Source organism: Myotis daubentonii, chromosome 2, assembly GCF_963259705.1.
Source record: "Myotis daubentonii chromosome 2, mMyoDau2.1, whole genome shotgun sequence".
Taxonomy (NCBI): Eukaryota; Metazoa; Chordata; class Mammalia; order Chiroptera; family Vespertilionidae; genus Myotis; species Myotis daubentonii.
Genome location: NC_081841.1, coordinates 108943112 through 108963299, shown reverse-complemented (window position 1 = coordinate 108963299; position 20188 = coordinate 108943112). Strand labels below are relative to the sequence as shown.

At 41.4% G+C, this 20188-nt stretch overlaps 1 protein-coding gene across 4 annotated transcripts in view; it reads right to left on the bottom strand.

Moving 5' to 3' along the window:
• The window catches only part of IFT88 (intraflagellar transport 88), a 164550-nt gene that overhangs the window by 93873 nt on the left and 50489 nt on the right, over nt 1-20188 (bottom strand). For all 4 annotated transcript variants that reach the window (XM_059684205.1, XM_059684203.1, XM_059684202.1 and 1 more), the window contains 3 exons: nt 13980-14066; nt 5856-5955; nt 998-1084 (listed from right to left, as the gene is read on the bottom strand). In XM_059684205.1, the coding sequence (XP_059540188.1) occupies nt 998-1084; nt 5856-5955; nt 13980-14066 (274 nt within the window). The remainder of the gene's footprint in view (nt 1-997; nt 1085-5855; nt 5956-13979; nt 14067-20188) is intronic.

Genomic DNA, 20188 nt, shown 5'->3' with positions numbered 1-20188 from the left:
ATCACCATCACTATAAAAATTTTAAAAATATATTTAAGAACAAACTTGGCATCTTTCCCCCAAATCACACACTCCTCTGGACATGCCCCTGGTACCACTCTCATGCCAACAGAATAAAACACTGGGGTCCTTCCTCACCAGGGGTTTTATCTCCTTTCCCTCTTAACACATGAGGGCCATAACATATTTCCACCATAACAGAGGTTCTATGTGGCAACAATTCTCAATGTGCACAAACCAGAAGCTCTGAGAGGGACTGAAAGTGTAGTAGAATCAAACACAGTGATCCTAAGTACCCCATCCCTCCCAGCTTTCTTGCCTCTGTGCTTTGTTTACTCCCTCAGTTTCCACACAAATGTCCCCTTCTCTTTTATCTATAGTCTGACTTTTAAGATCCAACTTCTCTCTGGGATTGTCCCCCAAATCCCTAAATTAAAATGCTATTTGCTTCCTCTGAATTGCTAAAGCATTTAGTATCTCACATTAATTTGTTATTCTCTACTTTCAACCAACCTTTCTTCCTTCCTACTCTACCCACCTTCACTCTAAATTAAGAATGTTCCGTTTTTAGGAAGCTTTTAGCCTTTTGGTATTCCCCATGATTGGCATCCATAGATGTTCAACTTCTGCTTGTTACAGATGACACTTTGACCTTACATAAGTCATATAACCTAAGATGTCACTTTTGTTATTACTAGGATCGAACTGAAATGTGTCTCCAGCTCATCTCCCAGGTCTACACTGAACAATTTCATGATGTGATGTTTCCACTACTTTTCACCCTCCCTTCTCCTCCTGAGATGGTCCTCTCACTCATGCCCATAAACTCAACCCCTAACCCAGAACTTTTCATGACCTGACCCTCCATATATGCCATACCACTGACATTCTGCATGTCCTCTCGTGAGCCTCTCCTTAGGCCAGCTCCTCAGGCAGAAATTTAGCAACATGAAAATACCACATTATCAACTCTTAGTTGTCAAAACATAAAACTTACCAAATAATACAGGAATGAGAGGTTGGTTGCAGCTGCACTTTTCACTCTACTGTCCTTTTTTTCAAACATTTTCAAAGTCTCTATAGCCTAGAAATAAAATATCTGAAAGTTATTACCAATGTAATATGACAGTGTTCAGATTTACAGTTGGGGCAAGATTAGTGTCTGAACTGTAGGAGCAGGGACTGACAAAAGACAGTTTCATTAATATGTTTTAAAAAACATGACAAATTGAGAATTTCATTTGAGAATTAAAATTTATAAAAAATAAAATTACACTAAAAATACAATAACTAAAATTAAGAATGGTCCTAGCTGGTTTAGCTCAGTGGATAAAGCATCGGCCTGCAGACTGAAGAGTTCCCGGTTTGATTCCGGTCAAGGGCACATGCCCAGGTTTTGAGTTTGATCCCCAGTATGGGGCGTGCAGGAGGTAGCCAATCAGTGATTCTCATCACTGATGCTTTTATTTCTCTCTCCCTCTCCCTTCCTCTATGAAATCAATTAAAAATATTTATGTATTTAAAAAAATAAATAATAAAATTAAGAATGCAAGAGATGGGTTTAATTCCATATTAGACACAGCAGAAGAGAAAGTAAATATCTAGCCTGTGAGTCTTGTTACACAGTTTCGTTTGCCTTGCATAATGGGGTGGGCCGTAAGGTTTTACCTAAAAGACATGATCCAATTTGCTTTTTGTAAAATAATTCTAGAATTTCTGCTTCTGGCTATTAGAAACTAGCCTATAGAAGACCATTCTCCTACAGAGAACAATTAGAAAATTAAATAAAATACTGAAAATACTTTGTGAAGGCACTGGAGAGCTACAGAGGCAACCAGGATTTGAAGATAAAACAAGATCCCAGAAAATGTTCCAACTAAATACTAGTAAAATAAGCACAGAAAAATAAAAGGCTAAAAAATGTTCTTAGAAAAGACCATAAGAGACATATAGGAACAGAGTGAAATCTCACATAAACATGTTAGAGTAGGCAGCTAGAAAGATATGAGCTGGGAGAGGCAGCTGGGGCTTGGAGAAAATATGTGTGAGAAGCAACAAACTGAAAACAGACAATGGAGGTGGCAGGCCTCCATGCGAGGGGCAAAGATTAGAGCCCTCCAGGATGTGGTCTAACTGGTGGAGAGCACCTAGATGAAGAGCCTTATAACTTATAGATACGTTGCTTTGAGACATGAGGGTGAGGGTGACGTGCTCCTTGCCTAGGGGCGTTCCAGCCTAGGAGTGAAAATCCTCTAACTCCCAAATATCAGGACACTCAGTTTGGCCTCAGTCAGCTGAGCTGCCTGCTCAGGGCACTTGGTTCAGTCTTGCTGGCTGAGTTGCCCACTCAGGTCCTGAGTGTATTTCTTTCCTACAAATAAATCCTCACCTGCTTTTGCTATTTGTTGTCTCTTGCTTGGATTCATTCCTACAAGCAAGACAAGAACTGGGGGGCACAGAGGACTGTCTCTGGCCAGAGCTTACCTAGGCCAGAGACAGCCGCCCCCCTACCCCCCTTGACCACCACTGACAAACATAACTGGAATTCCAGAAGGGGAAGAAATACAGAAAATGATATGAAGTAGACCCAAACAGAAGTACATTTTAAAGCCATGAGAAATCAAAGTACACTTTTAACCACCTAGAGGTCTGAGATAATCGTAACCAAACTGGACATTTGGAATGGCCAGACACCTTGCATGAAAGGTGAATGAGTTATCAAACTGGAAATTACCGAGATATATCAGGGTGTAAAAAAAGAATTAGAAAAAGATGATGGGTCTTCCTTCCTCCTTCCTCCTTCCTTCCCTCCCTCCCTCCCTCTCTCCTTCTTTCTTCCTTTCTTCCTTCTTTCCACCTCCCTTCCGAATGCATTTACTGAGTAAAAAATGCTTTGCCTTGTTGTGCCTCCTGCTCCCAGAGAGCACTGTGTCCCAGCAAAAGTCCTACTTGAGCTCTGACAATGGCCATCAGCCACTGGTAGTAAAAATACCTGACAAAGTCTGACCTATACGCTGTTCAAATGTCTGAACTCGAAGTACCATGAAACATAGTTGACTCAATGTTTTTAAGGGTAGAAGATTTAAAAATACTAGATTCCATAAGCCTTGGTTATAATATAAGTAAATAATAATTATTTTCAGGGTTTTTTTTATTTTTATTACTTTAAAGAAAACTGTTGGGAGTTTCTAGGCCAGCAGTTTATAATTCCACAAAGTAAAATCTGGAAGAAAAAAACCTAAACATGCCCTTGCTTTTGTGATTCTCTTTCACTTATGTTCTTGAACAAGTCCTCTATTAAACTGCCAAGAAGCTCCTAAAACAGCCGTGGGCAAACTACGGCCCGCTGGCCGGATCCGGCCCTTTTGAAATGAATAAAACTATTGAAAAAAAAAGACCGTACCCTTTTATGTAATGATGTTTACTTTGAATTTATATTAGTTCACACAAACACTCCATCCATGCTTTTGTTCCAGCCCTTCAGTCCAGTTTAAGAACCCATTGTGGCCCTCGAGTCAAAAAGTTTGCCCACCCCTGTCCTAAAACCTATATCAGAAGTGACTGCTGCTTGTACTGCACACCAGTGGAAGTCACCTTATTGACCCCTCACTCAGTCTCCATACTATTCATGGAAAAGCCACTATTTATGTAAGTTTATAAGTTGCATTTCACTTTGAATAAGAATTGAGATGTTTTTATCTTTACTTTCAGATTGTGTCACAAATGTATGTGCTAATTTAAAACATAAGTCATATGAACAGGAATTAATACACAGACATTAATTTCTGAAGTCACGTGAGAGGGAAAGAAAACTCCCTAGTTGAAAAGAAAGCAGAGATTACATTCTGACTTAAAATACAGGTAAAGAGATTGTTGCTCTGGCTGGTTTGGCTCAGTGGATAGAGCGTCGGCTTGCGGACTGAAGGGTCCCAGGTTCGATTCCGGTCAAGGGCATGTACCTGGGTTGCGGGCACATCCCCAGTGGGAGGTGTGCAGGAGGCAGCTGATCGATGTTTCTCCCTCATTGATGTTTCTAACTCTCTATCCTTCTCCCTTCCTCTCTGTAAAAAAGCAATAAAATATATTAAAAAAAAAAGAGATTGTTATTAAAGCCTTGAACTATGGTAATACATTGTTAAATCTTTCTGAAAAGATCATTTAAAAATAAAATACTGAGAAAATTGGCAAACATTTTTTTCTATTTTGTGACCTATTACAGTACTTATCACACAAACAAAAACTGTTTCTTTTGGTCCAGAGATGACCTCGGCAGGATAACAAAGAACAAGCTGTCTCCCTTCACTTCCATTCAAACAGCATGACAGCAGCATTAAAGAGCTATCAGTGGCACTTTTAATGACCAACAGTGTAATGATCAAATAAAAGAATAGATATAAAGACCCTTTGAAAAGTCTTTTTAGTGCTTTACAAATGCTAAAGCAATTTTTTAAATCCTCACCCGAGGGTATTTTTTCGTTTGATTTTTTTTTTTTATTTTAGAGAGAGAGAGTGGAAGGGAGGGAAAGAGAGAGAGAGACACATCAATTGGTTGCTTCCCACACACTCCAACTGGGCGGGGGATGGAACCTGCAACCCAGGCACCTACCCTTGACTGGAAATCAAACCCTCCATTCTTTGGTGCTCGGACCAACACTCTAATCACTGACCCACACCAGCCAGGGTGCTAAAGCAATGTTAAGCACACTAAATTCATACACAAAATGGAATCAGTCCATGGCACTGCACTGTATTAATCACGTATTCATAACATGAACACCGGAGTCGATGGCATTCTCCTCACCGCTCTAGAAATGACTAGAAGGAGTTAGTGATTCCTACAGTCTCCTAGACAAAAGGAAGGTCCTTCAGTTGGAAGAAAGCCTGAAAACACAGGCTTGGGATAGGATGTTCTCTAGCCCTTGCTCTCTGGGTCTAAACTCAGAGGAGCTGAGTTTTCTGGTTGCTGGCACATATGACACTTACCATTGGTTTGATAAACTAGAATATCAAGTTTCATTCTGTTTATTCTCTTTTGTCCCCTTCCCCCTCTTATAAAGCTGTCTATTCTGGTTCGTCAACTATGTCTCACCTGTTCCACCTTCACCCAAGGCAGCAAGAAAGGAGTGGTACAGTGAGAGGTCCTGGAGGATTCTGAAACTGTGTGATCAGTAGGACCCTTTTAGGCGCAATGCAACATCAATAAGAAAAACAAAAACAAAACAGAGAACAAGTGAAAACAGTGGATGGGAGCACCAGGCTGCTATTCCAGGTCCTGGCCTTCTTTCTCATACACATAATACCTAATTCTGAAAAACCTTACAGCTTCAGGCAGCAGCTTGAAAACCTCTAGGAGAAAGTTGATCTCTGGACTAGAACACAGTTTAGTAATTTAGCAAACAATCATGTTTTACCTGAAAAGCATTTACATTTTAAGAAACAGGACTGCCCTGGCCAGGTGGCTCAGTTGGTTGGAATGTTGTCCCATGCACCAAAAGGTAGCAGGTTCAATTCCTGGTCAGGACACATACCTAGGTTGCAGGTTCAATCCTAGTCGGGGTGCATACGGGAGGCAACTGATTGATGTTTCTCTCTCATATCGATGTTTCTCTGTCTCTCTTTTCCTCTCTTAAGTCAATAAAAACAAGTCCTAGGGTTAGGATTTAAAAAACAAACAAACAAAAAACAGGACAAACTGGTCAAAATTCAAACAAAGTATCATCCTAATGAAAATTATGGTCAGACAGAAGTCACCCAACTTCAAAATATTCAGAGGTAACATTATTCTAGAAAGGAGTTTCCCAATACTATTGTTTTGTTCCATTAACATGAAATTTCATCTAAGTTTTTAAACTTACTTGGTTAAAGTCCTTTTGTCTCAAATATGTAATTGCTTTGTTTATTTCCAGGTCATTTGCTAGCTCTACATATTGAGAAGCTTTCACAACTTCGACACACCTATAATGTAAAGTGGAAAAAAGGTTATTTTGTTTTAGTATTTTGTTATTGTTGTTTTTCTTAAATGTGACTTTTGAAAAATTTTTTTTAAGTGTCCCTAGTGTTATGTAAGGCTAAGTACTTGCTTTCTTCCAATAATGGCATTAAGTTACTGCATTCTTTAGTTCTCAAATGATTTCTTCACCCAATTTTTCACTAGCCTGCTGTCATTTCTAAATATTTATGGTATTTTAAGTGAAATTGGATTGATAGCTACATTCTGATTTTTTTATTTACTAAAACAATTTCCAACATGTAAAATTGTTTTTATATATTTTTTTCATCTTAAATGATGTGATGGTGAGGAAAATTCAAAAGAAATTATAGAACATATTTAATTTTTTTGAGTTCAAACTTGAACAGACAATTGTAGGTCTGTTCCCCAAAGCACACAGAATGTCTATTTTTTTTTTTTACAGTATAGTAGGCACTGTGCCAATTCTTTACAAGCATTGTCACATTTAATCCCCATAACAACCTTGAATGACAGGCATTGTCTCTACTTTATGGGTAGGAAAATGGAGACCTGAGCCCACACAGGTAGGAAACTGTCAAGAATTTGAACCCAATACCCATTGTACGAAGACCACTGGTCTTAAAATTGAGGTCAATTGAGATCAATTTAGGATTAGTTAGATTAATTAACATGATTAATTTAAAATATGATCATGAACCTTATTTAAAAAAACATAATAGAAAAAATACCAATGGGCATTGTACATAATAAGGGCAAGGGCTGTTTCATGAAACTTTATAAATTTCAGTAAACAATGGAAAATATATTTCTTACTGAAGGTCTGGTTACCAAATGTTTCAAAGCCACTGGCCTACACCAACAGTTTAAAACTATTAAAGCAGATCTCTTTCTTCAAGCAGAATCTTTTTACTTTAACCTTGATTTATAAAAGAGACCCTGTGCTTGAAGTGGGGAGAGAGGACTTGAAGCCCCGCCTGCTCAGTGCTCCTTTCAATGACCCTCTGTCCCCAGCCCCACCCAACAAATTAACTTGTAGACAGGGCTAATGAAACTTCAAGAACTCCAATCAAATAATCTGGAAAACACTGATTCAGTTATGTATTCAGCAAACATTTTACTGTCTACTGTACATCAGACATTATGTTTGGTACAGGGATGTAAGTATAAGTAAAATAATGTTCATGCTTTTATGAAGGAAATAGGCCAGTGAAATACACTGTGTGAGAACTGTTGTAAAGAATACACGAATATAAGAACAGATCATCTAGACCAGACTGGGGAAAGGAGTTCCAGAGATATCTGAACTCAGTTTGAAGAACAAGAACTGAGTTGGCAAAAATGAGAAAGGTGCCTAGCTGGGTGACTCAGCTGGTTGGAGTGTTATCCCATATGCCGAAAGGGTTGTAGGTTCGATTCCCAGTCAGAGCACATACCTAGGTTACAGGTTCCATCCCCAGTTGGGAGCGTGTATGGGAGGCAACTGATCAATGTTTCTCTCTTACACTGATGTTTCTCTCTCTTTAAAACCAGTAAACACATCCTTGGGTGAGGATAAGAAGGAAATAAAAGAGCCCAGCTGGTGCAGCTCAGCAGTTGAGTGTCAACCCCCAAACCAAGAGGTCACCAGTTTGATTTCTGGTCAGGTTGTGGGCTCTATGCCCTATGGGGGTAGGGGGTGTGTGTGTGCAGGAGGCAGCCGATTGATGTTTCTCTCTCATTGATGTTTCTATCTCTCTATCCCTCTCCCTTCCTCTCTCTCTAAAAAAATCAATAGAAACATTTTTTTTTTTAAAAAAAGAACAAAACAAAAAACAGGAAGGGCATCCCAGGAAGGGGGTTAGCATGTGCACAAATGTGGAAGACAAAAAAAGCAGGAACAATTTAAGAAATGGATTAATTCACTGTGGTGCCATTAACAAATCAAGGGTCTCAAAGACAAATGCATCATGCTCCCCTACCTATCTTTCTCAAATGGGGTTCTGCAAAGAAAAATTATTTGAGTAATTTTCCCACAATTTTCCTAAGGATGGTACATAGCTCTCACCATTCTAGTTGCATAAGATGCCTCAGAACCTCAGGACTTAACTGTAGGATTCTATGTGAGAAGGGCTGATAGTGTTTGCCCTTTTAAGAACACTCTTCTCTCTACTTAGAATGTCCTCCCTTTTCCCCCGCTTTTATCCTTACTAACCCTATACTTTAACAAAGTTCCATGTGTCTCCTGGACATTTGACTGTGTCACCCCAGGCCCCAACCCACCTCAGTACCAGGCCAAATGTTTCAAAACCTCTGGCCTAGACCAATAGACCAGCCAAGGGCAGCTCCCATAGATTCAGGTTTCTGGTCCATCTAAGAGCCACAACAACCTCTACTGACCCAACCTCCAAGTCAGTTCCTGAGGGCCCCAGCTAGAGGCCAACTCCTATAGCCCCAGACTCCAGGACTGTTCTGGGGCTAAGCTGGCCCCTGTAGCCCCCCCAGCTTTCAGGTAGACTCCTGCAAAACCAGGCTCCTGGTCTATGCCAGTACCAGACCAGCCTCTGGGGACCTAGATGCTGAACCCACCCCAGTAGTCCCTAGTGCCTAATTTGCCCTTGGGGACCTAGAATCCAGGTGTGTCCATGCAGACCGAGGTCCCAGCCACATAACCACAGATTCAAACACAAAGCCTGTCCCAACTGACCCAGGTCCACCCCTACATACAGTACTAGGCAGGTCCCTGTGTACCTAAGCACTAGGCCTGCTGATGTGCTAATTCAGCCACCAGACCTGCCTACCCAAGTACCCTAGCAGCCTGCTGAACACCACCAGATGGTATACCCAGAATCTCTGCACAGGCTGATTGGTGAGGGGCTTTGCCCAACAGAGTCAATCTGTAAAGACTGGAAGAGGTTCCAACTTCCTCAAATATACAGACACCAACACAAGGGCACAAGGATCATAAACAATGAAATATATTATCACCCAAAGAAACTACAGTGCGGCCTTGACTTACGAGTGTCCTGACTAACGAATTTTTCGAGATACGAGCCGTCTCTCAGCCAATTTTTTGCTTTGAGTTGCGAGCTAAAATTCGGGTTACGAGCCAGCTTCAGATACCCCACCGCTAGTTGGCGAAGCGAACGTCACAGTGAACGCCACAACATCAGCCCAGCATCACGTGTCTCACTCGTTCACTTTTTGATTTGACATACGAGTAATTTGAGTTATGAGCTCCGTCACAGAACAAATTAAACTCATAAGTCAAGGCCCCACTGTAGTGACACTTTAATGAGTGACCATAAAAAATGGAAATCTATTAACTGTCTGACAATAAATTCAGAATAATCCTCTTAAAGAAATTGAGTCAATTACAAGAAAACAGATAGACAACTAAATGAAATTAGGAACACAATGAGTTAATAAAGAAGTTCAACAAAGACATAGAAAAAATTAAAAAACAAACAAATCCTAGAGTTGAAGAATACAATTACTGAACTAAAGAATTCATAAAAAGCTTCAATAGGAGACTCAACCAAGCCAAGAAAGAATTAATGAACTAGAAGACAGGTCATTTGACATAATCAGTCAGAGGAGCAAAATAGAGAATGAATAAGAGTAAAAAATTCTACATGCATTTTGGGATATCATTAAAAGAAATAGTCTACGTATTACTAGAATTCAAGAAGAACAAGAAAGGGAGAAGGAGCAGAGAGCTTATTTTAAAGAAATAATGGCTAAGAACTTCCCAAATCTGGCGCGAGATTTGAACATCCAAGTTCATGATGCTAATGGGTAACTCCAAAATTTTAACCCAAAACAATCTTCTCTAAGACACATTATAATAAAGCTGGCTAAAGTTACACACAAGAGAAAATTTTAAAATCAGCAAGAGGAAAATAATTACTTATATATAAGGAATCCCCATAAGGATTTTAGCAGATTTCTTAGCAGAAACCTGCAGGTCAGGAGAGTGGGATGATATATTCAAAGTGCTAAAAAAAAAAAAAAAAAAAAAAAGGCAACCAAGAATACTTTACCTGGCAAAGCTGTCTTTCAGAAATGAGAAATAGATTTACCAAATGAACAAAAGCTGAGGGAATTCATTACCACTAACCTGCTTTATAAGAAATGCTGAAAGGAGTTCTTTAAGATGAAATGAAAGGACACCAACTAGTAACATAAAAATGTATAAAAATATAAAATATACTGGAAAAGGTAACTATATAGTCAAATTCAGAATACTTTAATATTTTATTATGGTGGTATGTCAATCACTTAACTCTAGTATAAAGGTTGAAAGAAAAAAGTATTACAAATAAGTATAGCTACAAGAATTTGTTAATGGATACACAATATAAAAAGAGGTAAATTATGACATCAAGATCAAAATTATGGGGAGTGTAAATGGATAGCTTTTATATGCAATTCAAGTTGTTATTAGCTTAGAATAGACTGTTATATCTATAAGATATTTATGTAAGCAAAAACCTACAGTAGATACACAAAACAGACAGACAAGGGAATAAAACCATACCACTACAGAAAATCATCAATTCACAAAGACAGCAAAAGAAAAAGGAGGAAGAAGAAACAAAGCAACTACAAAAGAACCAGAATGCAATATGATGACATTAGTGCCTATCAATAATTACTAATTAACCTATAAATATTCTTAGCTATAAAAAATTACTTTACGTGTAAATGGATTAAATTCTCCAATAAAAAAGCATAGAGTGTCTGAATAGATTAAAAACAAGTCCTAACTATATTATGCCTACAAGAGACTCACTTTAGCTGTAAGGACACACATAGGCTCAAATTCAAGGGATGGAAAAAAATATATTCCATATATAATAAAGAGCTAATATGCAAATGGTCATCATGCCCTCATTATGTCATGCAGTAACGCAGCGGTTCTCAACCTGTGGGTCGCGACCCCTTTGGGGGTCAAACAACCCTTTCACAGGGGACGCCTAAGACCATCGGAAAACACATATTTTCGATGGTCTTATGAACCGAGACACCGCTCCTCTATCTGTCTCCAGGAGGGTCTGCCCACATGCAAATACACCCACATACAAGTACCTGGCGTATGAAAGGGTTGTGGCATTAGGAAGGTTGAGAACCACTGCTGTAATGGCTCAGACACTCAACACTGGGGAGAGAGGAATGGGGACCAGCCAGGCACAAATGAGCTTGCGAGAGATGAATGGGGACTAGCCAGGCTGTGGCTGGGAGAGGGACAAGCTGCCTGTCTCACGGTCCTGGGTGCCAGTGGCTGCACCTGCGTCTGCAGCCCGGGAAAGGAACAAGCCGCCCGCCCCGCGGTCCCGGGTGCCAGCACCTGCGGCTGCGGCCCGAGAGAGGGACAAGCCACCTACCCCGTGGTCCTGGGTGCCAGCGGCTGCAGCTGTAGCCTGGGCGAAGCCACCCACCCACGGTCCCCTGTGTTTGTGGCCGGTCCGGACAAAGCTGGTCTGGGTCCTGGGTGCCTGCGGCCAGCCAGAGGGAGGGAAGCCCAGATCCCGGGTGCCTGCAACTGGCTGGAGGAGGGAATCTTGGGTCCCGGGTGCGGGGTGAGGCAGAGGCAGTTAGGGGCTATCAGGCCAGCAGGGGAGCAGTTACGGGCGATCAAGCCGGTAGGGGAGCAGTTAGGGGTCATCAGGCAGGCAGGCAGAGGGGTTAGGAGCGATCAGACAGGCAGGCAGGCAGGTGAGTGGTTAGGAGCCAGTGGTCCCGGGTTGTGAGAGGCAGTTGGACATCCCCTGAGGGGTCCCAGATTGGAGAAGGTGCAGGCCATGCTGAGGGACCCCCTCACCCTGTGAATGAATTTCATGCACCGGGCCTTCTAGTATCCTATATAATAAAAGGGTAATATGCAAATTGACCCTAACAGCAGAACGACTGGGAATGACTGGTCACTATGACACACACTGACCACCAGGGGGCAGAAGCTCAATGCAGGAGCTGCCCCCTGGTGGTCAGTGTGCTCCCACAGGGGGAGCTCTGCTTAGCCACAAGCCAGGCTGCTGGCTGCCAGTACAGCGGTGGTGGTGGGAGCCTCTCCCACCTTCTCAGCAGCGCTAAGGATGTCCAACTGCAGCTTAGGCCTTCTCCCCGCTGGCAAGTGGGCATCCCCCTAGGGCTGCCGGGCTGCCAGAGGGATGTCTGACTGCCACCTTAGGCCCAATCCCCAAGGGAGTGGGCCTAAGCCAGCAGGTGGTTATCCCCCGAGAGTTCCCAGACTACGAGAGGGCACAGACTGGACTGAGGGACCCCCCCCCCCAAGTGTGCAAATTTTTGTGCACCGGGCCTCTAGCAAATAAGAAAAGTCTAATATGCAAATAGGCTGAATGCTATGACGCACGCTGACCACCAGAGGGCTGATGCTCAACGCAGGAGCTGCCCCCAGCCCACAGGCCCCAGGCAAGCCAAGGCGGATGCCAGCAGGTGCCCCACAATCGCCCCGCCAGTCGCCCCACAGAGGGAGGCAATCAGTAGCGGAGGCAGGGGTTGAGGCTGGCCATTGAGCAGGCCAGCGCTACGCCCCCCCCCCCCCAGATCACCCCACCAGTCACCTTCCCTCAGAGGGAGGCAACCGGCAGCAGCGGGGTGATCGGGGGATGGGGGTAGCCGGTGAGCAGGCCGGTACTGGCTCTCGATCACCCCACCAGAGCGGGTGGAGCCAGGCCAGCCAAGGCAGGTGCCAGCAGGGGACCTCCCAGTCGCCCCACCGGTCGCCCCCCAGATTGGCCCTGATCACCAGCCAGGCCTAGGGACCCTACCCATGCACAAATTTTGTGCATCGGGCCTCTAGTTCCATATATAAGGGAAAGCAAAAAAGTAGCTATACTTAGACAAAATAGACTTTAAGTCAAAATCTGTAACAAAATAGAAAAAAGTCACTATGTAACAACAAAAAGGTCTAGTTATCAAGAAGATATAACAATCATAACTATAAATGTATTTACTATCACAGCACTAAAATATATTAAGCAAATAATAACAGATCTGAAGGAAGAAATAATAGAATAATAGCAGGAAATTTCAAGACCCTACTTTTAATAATAGATCAATTATCCAAACAGAAAATGAAAAAGGAAATATTGGAATTGAATTATACCTTAGCTCAGATTGACCTAGTAGAGATATACAGAACATTCCATCCAACAGTAGTAGAATACACATTCTTCTCAAGCAAACACACAACTTTCTCCAGGATAGATCATGTGTTGTTACAAAACAAACCTTAGCAAATGGTATGGAATTATAAATCAGTAACAAGAGGAAAACTGAAAAATTCACAAATATGTAGAAATTAAAAATCACATCCCTGAGTAACATATGGGTGAAAGAGGAAATCAAAAGAAAAATTTTAAAAATATCTTAAAACAAATAAAGTGAAAACGAAACATACCAACATTTATGGGATGCAGCAAAAACAGTTCTAAAAGAGAAGTTTATAGCAATAAATACCTACATTAAGAAAAAAATCATTAAAATTATACACCTCAAGGAACTAAAAATGTAAAAACAAACTAAGCCCAAAGGAAATAAAGAGAAAAACACAAAGACTAGAGACGAAATAAATGAAACAGAAACTAGAAAAACAATAGAAAAGGGCAATGAAAACAAGAGCTAGTTTTTTGTAAAGACAGACAAAACTGATAAATCTTTAGCTAGATTATCGGGGGGGGGGGGGGGAAGACTCAAATAAAATCAGAAATGAGAACCATAAAGTTCCTAGAAAAAAACCAAACACATGGGGAAAAGCTCGTTGGCATCGGTCTTGGCAATGCCTGGATATGACACCTAAAACATAAGGAGCAAAAGAAAAATTAAACAAGTGACACTACATCAAATTAAAGTTTCTGTAAAGCAAAGAAACAATCTACAAAATGACAAGACAACCAAAATAAGAGAAAATATTTGCAAATCATATCAGATAAAAATTTAAACCAATAAAAGTATAAATTAAGAAAAGAAAATACCATACACATCTATTTATACTGAATTTCCCTCTTACCAATCATATCCTACAGCAAAAGATGTTTCAATTACAGGAGCAATGAGTTTTGCAGCTGTCATGATGTATTTTTCAGCCATGGCTTTTCTATAACAAACAAACAAAAATTTTTAATAAAGAAACATGGTATAAAATGTAAAAAAAAGTGCTAACATTATCTATCAAAGTTAACATACCATGAAGCCTACTGAATGATAAACAGCTACAAATCTGTAAGTCAGGTTGACTAGGAAATGGAAGCCATGACTGCCTTCTGAGTCAACAGTTCCCTTTTCTTCTACTTTATGATACATGCTGACAAACTAAAGGAAGAAAGAGGAACTTGAAAGAAAAATGGCTCTGCAGCTGACATTCCATAACCTGCACTATCTGTGGACATTAAAGGAAATGGCCATTAAAGAAATAGTGTGTGTTAAATAAAAGTGAATTACTACATGCCTATATAGATTTGCCTCATCTATACCTTTCTTTCATGTAAGTGGAATCACAGAATATGTGGTCTTTTGTGACTGGTTTTTCTTATCCTATATAATAAAAGGCTAATATGCAAATTGTCCCCTCAACTGGGAGTTCAACCAGAGGGCAGGGCCAGCCGGCCAATTGCCCACAGCCCCTCCCCCAAGCTGGCCCGGCCTGATCAGGGCAGGCTGACTGGACCCCACCCATATATGAATTTGTGCACTGGGCTTCTAGTTTATCATAATGTTATGGTTCATATGTATCAATACTTCATTCTTTTTTATGGCTAAATATTATTCCATTGTATGAAAAGACCATGTGTCATTTATTCATCAGTTTGTGGACATTTGGGTTGTTTCTACTTTTTGGATAGTATGAATAATGCTGCTATGAACATTCCTATATAAGTTATTGTATGGATAACTGCTCTAATTTCTTTTGGGTACACACCTAGGAGAGAAATTTCTGGCTTAATCTTTTCAGGAATTTCCACAGTTTTCCAAAGTTGCTGTACCATTTTACATTCCCACCATTCAATTTCTCTACAGCCTTGCCAATAATGATTACATCTGTCTTTTTTATTAGTCATACCACTGGGTGTGATATCACCAATACTTGTTATTACATCTGTCTTTTTTTATTATAGTCATATTAGTGTTATCTCATGGTGGTGCTGAGTTGCATTTCTCTAGTAAGTACAGAAGTTAAGCATCTTTTACAGTGCTTATTAGACATTTGCATATCTATTTTGAAGAAATGTCTACTCAGATCCTTTGTACATTTTTAACTAGGTTATGATCTCTTAATTATTGAATTAGAAGACCTCTTTATATATCACAGAAATAAGTCCCTTCTTGGATATATGGTTTGCAAATATTTTCTCCCATTCTGTGCATTGTCTTTTCACTTTCTTGATGAAATTCTTTGAAGAACAAAAGTTTTAAATTTTGATGAAGTCTAATTCACCTATCTTTTTCTTTTCATGTGCTTTTGGTGTCATATCTAAAAAGCCATTGTCTTAACACAAGGTCTTTAATATTTACTTCCATTTTTTTGGGCACTAAGAATTTTTCAGGTCTAGCTAGCCCTTACATTTAGTTAGGGCTATGACCTATTTTGAAGTATGTTTTTGTGTTTGGTGTGTGAGAGAGGTCCAGCTTCCTTCCTTTGCATGCAAATATCTATTGTCCCAGCACAATCTGTTGAAAAGACTATCTTTTTTCCTGTGGAATTGTACTGGTACCTTTATTGACAACTAGAGGCCCAGTACAGGAAATTCGTGCACTTGGAGGGGAGTCCCCTCAGCCTGGCCTGCGCCCTTTTGCAGTCCAGGAGCCCTCAGGGGATGTCCCACTGATGGCTTAGGCCTGCTCCCCATCAGTCGGACATCCTTAGTGCTGCCGCAGAGGTGGGAGAGGCTCCCGCCACCACCACTATGCTTGCCAGCTGTGAGCCCGGCTTCTAGCTGAGCAGAGTGCACTGACCACCAGGGGGAAGCTGCTGCACTGAGCGTCTGCCCCCTGATGGTCAGTGTGCATCATAGTGACCGGTTGTTCTGCCGTTTCATCGATTTGCATATTAGCCTTTTATTATAGAGACTAGAGGCCCGGCCTGTGCCCTCTCGCAGTCTGGGACCCCTCGGGAGATAACGACCTGATGGCTTAGGCCTGCTCCCGGGTGGCAGAGGGCAGGCCTAATCCCTAGGTGCAGCCCCTGGTCGGGCTCAGAGCAGGGCCAATTGGGGAGTTGGGGCGCCGCCCCCTGTCATGCACAGAGCAGGGCGGATTGGAAGGTTGCGATGCCACCCTCAGTCACGCTCAGGGTAGGGCCGATTGGGGGGTTGGGGCACCACCCCCTGTCACACTCAAGGCAGGGTCGATGGGGAGGTTGCGACGCCACCCCCTGTCACGCACAGAGCAGGGCCGATCAGGGTTGGGGAGCTCCCCTGTGTCACGCACAGAGCAGGGCCCATCAGGGGGTTGGGGAGCTCCCCCCTGTCACGCACAGAGCAGGGCGGATCAGGGGGTTGGGGCGCCGCCCTCTATCACCCACAGAGCAGGGCCCATCAGGGGTTGGGGCGCTGCCACTGTCACACTCAGGGCAGGGCCGATGGGGAGGTTATGGCTCTACCCCGTTACACACAGAGCAGGGCCTGTGGGGGGGGGGGGTTGGGGCGCCTTCCCCTGTCATGAACAGAGCAGGGTGGATAGGGAGGTTGTGGCCCCGCCACGTCACACACAGAGCTGCAGGGCGATCAGGGGGTTTGGGCGCTGCCCCGTCACGCTGATCCCGGTGCCGAGAGGCCTCGCGGCTCCACTGATCCCGGTGCTGGGAGGCATATTACCCTTTTACTATATAGGATAGAGGCCTGGTGCATGGGTGGGGGCTGGCTGGTTTGCCCTGAAGGGTGTCCTGGATCAGGGTGGGGTTCACCACTGGGGTGCCTGGCCAGCCTGGATGAGGGGATGATGGCTGTTTGCAGCTGGTCACACACCCTTTAGGGTGGGGGTCCCCACTGGGGTGCCTGGCCAGTCTGGCTGAGGGGCTGAGGGCTGTTTTCAGGCTGGGACTGAAGCTCCCAACTGCTCCTTTTTTTCTTTTTTTCTTTTTTTATTCTGGGCCAGCTTTAGCTCTGAGGCCTCGGCTGCTGAAAACAGGTTTCTGGCCTTTGTTTACCGTCTGTATTTGATACAATGTTGCGGTCCGGCTGGCTGAAGCTCTGCTGAGTAAAGCAGGTTTCTGGGTTTTTTTTAGCTTCTTTATTCGCAACATAGTTGCTTGGAGTTGTAGCTGAGAGGCCGGCAAGTCAGGCGGGGAACGTTGGAGTCCTCCGTCACTGAAGCAAGCAAGCCTCCCTGTTCGCATCAGCTGCCTGGCTGCCGGCCGCCATCTTGGCTGCCAGTTAATTTGCATATCTCGGCCCTACTCTGTGAGTGACAGGGGGATTAGCCAATGGGAAGGGTAGCGGTCGTACGCCAATTACCATGTTTCTCTTTTATTAGTGTGGATTCTTTTCAAAATGGGTTATAGTTTTCAGGGCATAAGTTTTGCAATACGTTTATTCCTAATTATTTTATGCTATTGTAAATGTAATTGTTACTTTCATATAAGTCATTAGTATAGTATCTTTCTATAGTATATATTGACTTCTGTATATTGATACTTCACTCTGCAACCTTTGCTGAACTTGTTTATTAGTGGTAATCATTTTTTAGTGGATTCTAAAATTTTATGTTGGATATTCTGTATTCAAGATCATGTGATCTGTAAACAGAGATAGTTTTACTTCTTCCTTTCCAATCTGGATATCTCTTAATCCCCTTTCTTGCCTAATTTCCATAGTTAGAATCTCCAGCATATGCTGAATAGAACTGGTGAGAGTAGATACCCTTTTCTTGTTCCTGATCTGAGGAGGAAAGTAGTAAGTCTTTTACCATTAAGTGTGATGTCAAATGTGGATTTGTCATATGTGTCCTTTACCAGACTAAGGCACTTCCTTCCTACTACTAGGTTGGTTAAGGTTTGTTGGATTTTGAATTTTGTCCAAAATGTTTTTTGGCTTATACTGACATGATCATATTGTTTTTGTCTTTCATTCTATTCATATCATGTATTAACTGATTTTTAGATGCTAAGCCAATCCTGCATTCCTAGAATAAATCCCACTTGCTCATGGCATATAATCCTCTTTATATTTTGATAGTATTTTGGTTCATTAGAATTTCTGAAGGATTTTTGCGTCTCTATTCATAAGATATTGGTCTATATTCCCCGTCCCCCACCTCCCTTGGTACTTTGTTTTATTTTGGTATCAGGGTAATACTAGCTTTATAGAATGAACTCTTTTCTGGAAGAGATTGTGTAGAACTGATGTTAATTCTTCTTTAAACATTTGCTATAATTTTTCTATTGGGTCAGATTTCTTGGGATTTTTAAAACAATAAATTCAATTTCTCTAATATACATATAGAGCTCTTCAAGTGCTCTATTTCATATTAGGCGAGTAGTGGTAGCTTGTGTTTTCAAAAAAGTGGTCTATTTAGTCTAAGTTGTCAAATTTGTGTGTATAGGGATGTTTGCAGTAACCCCTTATTATCCTTTTGATGTCTGCAGGGTCAGTAGTGAGAGCCCGTCTTGTTCCTGACATTGGTGTCTTCTCTCTTTTTTTGTCATTGATGTTATCTATTGTTTCTCTCTTAATGTCAATGATTTCTGTTGGTATTTCTTTCTTTCTGCTTCCTTTGGGTTGATTCTGCTCTACTTTTTCTAGGTTCTTCAGCTGCGAGCTTAGGTTACTAATTTAAGACTACCACTGTCATTCTAATCACTTTTCCCTTATGTGTTGTTTTTCTCTGCCTCATTTCAAGATGTGGCGTTTAATTCCCAGAAGTTTAAACAATATATATCTTGACATAGATTTCCTTATTTATCCTCTTTGGGATTTGTTGAGTTTTTCTAATTGTAGGTTTTTTTTCTTGCTAAGTTTGGGGAGTTACCAGCCATCATTTCTTTAGCCTAATCTTTCTCTTCTCCTTCCCAGACATGAATGACACAAATATTAGATCTTCTGTTAAAGTCTGAGAAGTTCCTGAGGCTCTGTTCATTTTTTTAAAAAAATTTTGGGTCCACTTTCCCTCTGTTGTTCAGATTCAGTAATTTCCATTTCCTATCTTCTAGTTCATTGAATCTTTCCTCTCTCCCATTCATTCTCCTATTGAGACCATTTGTAGAAATTTCTATTTCAGTTATTGTAATTTGTAGTTCTAAAATTTCCATTTGGCTCTTCTTTTTTTAATATATAGTCTTATATTTATTGGACGATATTTAAGTGGTATAATAAAATGACCTAATTATTTTATAATATTTAAACTGAGATCCAATAGTAATATTTTCTTTCTGAGACTACTGCTTTTCTGAAGGGTTCTATTTTTTCTTTTTAGTCCTTAACCATGGGTATGTTTTTTATTTATTTATTTATTTATTTATTTATTTATTTATTTATTTATTTATTTTAGATAGAGGAAGGGAGAGAAAAAAACATTGGTGTGAGAAACATTGGGATCAGTTGCCTCCCATACATCCCTTGACCAGGTATCAAATCCAAAACCTAGGTATATGCCCCAACAGGGAATCGAGCCTGCAACCTTTTGGTGTACAGGATGATGTTCCAACCAACTGAGCCACGTGGCCAGGTGGTATTCTATTTTTTAATTTATTTTAAGCATGTTCATAATTGCTTGTTGGAGCCCTTTTTTATCATAGTTGCTTTAAAGTTTGTCAGATAATTCTAACATCTCTATCTCAATGTTGGCATCTATCAATTGTTTTTCATTGAATTTAAGATTTTCTTGTTATTATGAGTGATTTTTTATAAAAACTTGAACATTTTGCATTATGAGACTGAATTTTATTTGAAGTCTTTTGTTTTGGCTAGTTTTTTTGACATCATTCTGGCAGAGGAAGAAGAGACATCACCTTTGTGTTGCTATATAAAAGAAGTCCAGTTTCCCCACATGGTCTCTTTGACAGCCAAGATAGGAGGGTATCCTCATTTCTGCTGGATGGAGGAGGAGTTGCTACTTTCACCATGTTCCTACTGACACCCCAGTGGGGTGGCCTTTGTTGCTGCTGCTGCTGCTGAAAATACCTAATTATCTACTATCTCCCCTGACACCACCCCAGGTGAGAGGGAGGACTGCCTCGTTATTGCCTGGTGTGGTGGAATTCTAGACTCCACATGTACTGTCCAC